Source organism: Balaenoptera musculus, chromosome 5 (genome assembly GCF_009873245.2).
Source record: "Balaenoptera musculus isolate JJ_BM4_2016_0621 chromosome 5, mBalMus1.pri.v3, whole genome shotgun sequence".
NCBI classification, from domain to species: domain Eukaryota; kingdom Metazoa; phylum Chordata; class Mammalia; order Artiodactyla; family Balaenopteridae; genus Balaenoptera; species Balaenoptera musculus.
In genome coordinates this window covers 79,910,975-79,915,721 of record NC_045789.1, presented here as the reverse complement: position 1 = coordinate 79,915,721, position 4,747 = coordinate 79,910,975, and the positions used below count along the sequence as shown (strand labels likewise).

General features: G+C 34.6%; 1 protein-coding gene across 1 annotated transcript; it reads left to right on the top strand.

Moving 5' to 3' along the window:
* Nucleotides 1–3,845: 3,845 nt before the first annotated feature.
* Nucleotides 3,846–4,518, top strand: LOC118895741 (peroxiredoxin-1-like; the record flags this gene model as incomplete). The annotated part of the gene is made up of 1 exon (XM_036853237.1): nucleotides 3,846–4,518. A coding segment is annotated over one exon (405 nt), but the record flags the coding sequence as incomplete, so codon positions are not given.
* Nucleotides 4,519–4,747: the final 229 nt, after the last annotated feature.

The window sequence follows — 4,747 nt, the reverse complement described above, 5'->3', positions numbered from 1 at the left end:
ACTAGCATGTTACACTAAATTATTGACAAAAATTAGTTCTGTCAAAGGTGCTATACAGATAATTTATGTTCCTCCATTGGGAAGCCTGATAGAGACAATCTAGTTTCAGTTCAACTCTGTGATCCTATATTTTAAATTACTACAAAGAAAAATTATAAAGTATAAATATATCTTTATTTACTGAGGAAATGACTTAATATTGTTAGATCTTGGATTTAAGTACTTTTATTTTATAGCTTGTCCTGGAAAATGAGTGACAAAAAAAAATCACAGTATGAATGGTAGCACATTTAAAAATTGTCTTCCAAATGTCAATAAAGAACATTAATGTTTAGAACTTGAAACATAAGCTTCCACTGAAGTATAACTAGAAAGCCTCTGATTCTAAGCCATGATATACTGACACCTCACAAACCTCTAAGTTATTGCATGGAGTCCAGTTTTCCATATTTATACCAGACTGTCATTAGATTGAATACTTTGCATCACACACACTTCTACTCTTTATTGTTTGCTTCCATTGTATTCATTTTTAAACAGACATTAATATATTATTCATATACCATATAATTCATCCATTTACGGTACAATTCAGTGTTTTTTAGTATATTTATAAAGTAGTATCCTATTGCTGCAATCAATTTTAGGACATTTCATCATGTCAGAAAAAACCTTTGGGCCCAATAGCACTACTGATTCCACCATTTCCCTCACCCCTAAGCTTAAGGCAACCATTAATATACTTTCTGTCTCTATAGAGTTACTTACAGTAACTATTTTAGATAAATGGAATCATACAAATGTGATCTTTTATGACTGGCTTGTTTCACTTAGAATAAAGTTTTAAAGGTTCACCCATGTTATAGCATGTATTATATTAATACACCACATTGTATGGTTCCATCCATACAGGTTCCAACTGTTCTTCAACAGTTGATGGACATTTTTGCTGTTTCTATTGCTGTTATTATGAATAATGATGCTATGAACATTAACATACAGGTTTTTCTCTGGACATGTTTTCATTTCTCTTAGTTATTTACCTAGGAATACAATTTCTGGATTACATGGTAACTCTATGTTTAACATCTTGCCAAACGGTTTTCCAAAGCAAATGGTGTCTCATTGTGACTCTTATTGGCATTTTAATGAAGTGTTAATCATTTTTTCATTTGCTTGTTAGCTATCTGTCTAATTCCTTTGACGAAATGGCAGTTCAGATCCTTTCCTATTTTTAAAGTCTACTTTTTATTATTGAGTTGTAAGATTTCTTTATATATTCTGGATATAAGTCCTTTATTGGGTTTAGAATTAGCGAATATTTTTTTTCCCATTCTGATGGTTGTCTTTCACTTTCATAATGGTATCCCTTGTAGTGCGAAAGTTGATCATTTTGATGAAGTTCAATTTATCTATTTTTTTCTTTTGACATTTGTGATTTTATATCATATTTAAGAAATCTTTGCCTAGTCAAGATTTACTCCTGTCTTCTTCTAAGTATTTTATAGTTTTAGCTCTTACATTTAGATGTATAATTCATTTTGAGGGCTTTTTTTTTTAATGTATGGTGTGAGTAAACAGTTCGACTTCACAACAACTGTGGCTGTACAGTCATTCAAGCACCATTTGTTGTAAAGATTATTCCCTTTCATTCACTGAATTGTCTTGACCCCCTGGACAGAAATTATAACTCTAAGGGTTTATTTCTGGACTCTCAATTTTGTTCTATTGATCTATCATTATGTCTATATTTCCGATTTCTAAATCATTTTTCTTCTATTTCCAGAATTTACTTTTTCTAACATTTCCCCCTTTCCTACACCTCAGCTACCCACTTCCATAGCCATACTCTAGATATTGCTTCACTCATATCAATACTACCTTCATCACTTCTAAAATCTTAATTTCAATTATGACACTCTGGTCAACATCTCCTAACTCACTTGCCACATCAAAATTCTTCAATTCATCAGGAAATCTAGTTCATTGTCCCTCTCCTTTTTCCATATTACTCCCCTGATATCTTAAGTTATCTTCCAGTCTAGCTGAGATTCCATTGTTCATCATAACACTCTCACATAGAATGTAACTCATCAACCACTATCTCCCCCCTACTCACTTCTTGAAACCCCAACTCCAATTATAACTCCCTGTGTATCATTTAAGATGACTGGAAAAAACTATGCTACTTGCTTACTGGATGCTTAGCAATGGTCTATAGGAATCCCACTTTTTTCCCCAATTAAATTTGTTAAATTCCACTCTCTGAAGTGAGAATTTCAATCTCTCCTAAAAATTCTTCCTCTTCTCTACTGCAGAAGCTTGTTGTTTATTCAGAAAATAGAAGTATTTGGACAAGAACTGCACTATCTATTCATTATGCAATCTGTCATCTCTCCTTCACATGTATCCGTATACCCTGAACGTCCTTTCTTTACTAAGAGAAGACCTCTTCTGTTCCCCAAGCCATCTTCTACACTTCTGTAATATATCCTGTGAGTTCTACACAATGCAAGCAATGCTCTTGCTGTTAACAGCCTTTTAACTGGAAACTAAGTATGCTAAAACATCTACCATGAAAAAATATCCCTGCAATAACCCACTCCTCACTAGCTGACATCCCATTTCCTTGTTCTTCTTCACAGAAAAGACAAAGTCAAATACATTCTTCATTTTTTGCTTTATCAACTCTTTTCTTCAAAATCCTCTCTATAGCCCACTTCAGTCACACATATATCCCCTCCAATCTAATTAAAAACCCTTAAAAACCACTTCTGTTGAGGTAACTAAGGATTTTCACTTTACCCAATCATGATAAAACATCTTAGTCATTTTATTCAGTCTTCGAGAAGCGTTACTGGTGTTCTTTCTTCCTTTGGTTTCGGGAGTATCACATTTTCTTGGTTTTCTTCTCTACCTTTATTCACCTGCCATTATCATCTCTCACTTGAATTATTGTGGGAGCTTCTTAACTGGTGTCCTTACTGCTACTTTTGTTCCTTATAGTCTACCCTAATTTTTCTTAAGATTTGTAAAATTCAAAATATTTTGGCGTAGATCTTGTATATTATTTTCCATAAATTAATAAAAATTTTCATACAAAACAGATTTTAAATTTTATTTTAAAAATTTCAAACCTACCAAAGAAGGTGAAAGAATAGAACAATGAATATCATATGCCCTTTAACTAGAATTACCAATTTTTAATAATTTACCACACTCATTTCCACCATCTCTCTCTTTCTGTGTATGTGTGTGCATTTTTAAAATTTTACAAAATTTTTTAAAGGTAGTACAATTGAAGTGTGTTAGCCATTAAAAAAATCACATAACAGAGGACTCTGTCAATATATAGGTCATGCTGTGAGACCTCTAGGATTATCCTTTTTTTTTGAACTAAATCTTGTAATTGAGTGTTTTTCTCTATTCATGCTGAAGTATGCCTTTAACATGCAACCAAAGACTTTTTTTAAAAACAGTTGGTTCTTCTTTGTGTTAACTTTCTAAGTCAAATTAATGACAGTATCAATACCTCTAATTTAGTTTTGCCACAATTTGATCACTACGAAACCAAAGTTGACATAAGAAAATAAATAGGCTCTAGATAGTATATATGTTGTATTGGTGGAAAATGTGTGTGTATATTTATATATATATATATATTCCAATGTAAATGAACAGGTCTTATAAACTTATGAAATAGCTAAAAACCCAACTTGTTTAACAAATGTAATGTAGCCCCTGCCAAAGGTCTGATGGCCACCACAGATTTGCTGTTTGAACCATGTATGCTGTGCCTTTCTGAGGAGGCTAAGAATATACCATTTTTCCATTAAAAAAAAAAAAAAAAGAAACTCAACTGCCAAGTGATTGGTGCTTCTGTGGATTCTCACTTCTGTCACCTGGCATGGATCAACACACCCAAGAAACAAGGAGGACTGGGACCCATGAACATTCCCTTGATATCAGACCCCAAGCGCACCATTGCTCAGGACTATGGAGTCTTACAGGCCGATGAAGGCATCTCATTCAGGAGCCTTTTTATTATTGATGATAAAGGTATCCTTCGACAGATCACCATAAATGACCTTCCTGTTGGCCATTCGGTGGATGAGTCGCTGAGACTAGTTCAGGCCTTCCAGTTTACTGACAAACCTGGGGAAGTATGCCCAGCTGGCTGGAAGCCTGGCAGTGAAACCATCAAGCCTGATGTCCAGAAGAGCAAAGAATATTTCTCTAAGCAGAAGTGAGCACTGGGCCATTTTAGGGCCAGGCTGCAGTAGGTGGCCATGAGAACAAACCTCTTTTGTACTATTGTCATGCTTAAAACACAAGACCTTACACTCAGCCCAGATGTGGTGTGGGACAGGACAGGCCTTTCCTGCAGGGGTTGGGGAGGCCAGCCTTTCTTCCTCTGGAGGGAATGGCCTGAGCTGTATTATGGGGCAGGCAAACTGACGTGTATAGTAGTAGGGTATCACTTTTGGTCTTTTGTAGTTTTATTAAACTTGAGCTGAGAAAAAAAAAAAAAATTTCAGCACTATTTACAATAGCCAGGACATGGAAGCAACTTAAGTGTCCATCGACAGATGAATGGATAAAGAAGATGTGGCACATATATACAATGGAATATTACTCAGACATAAGAAGAAATGAAATTGAGTTATTTGCAGTGAGGTGGATGGACCTAGAGACTGTCATACCGAGTGAAGTAGTCAGAAAGAGAAAAACAAGTACCGTATGCTAA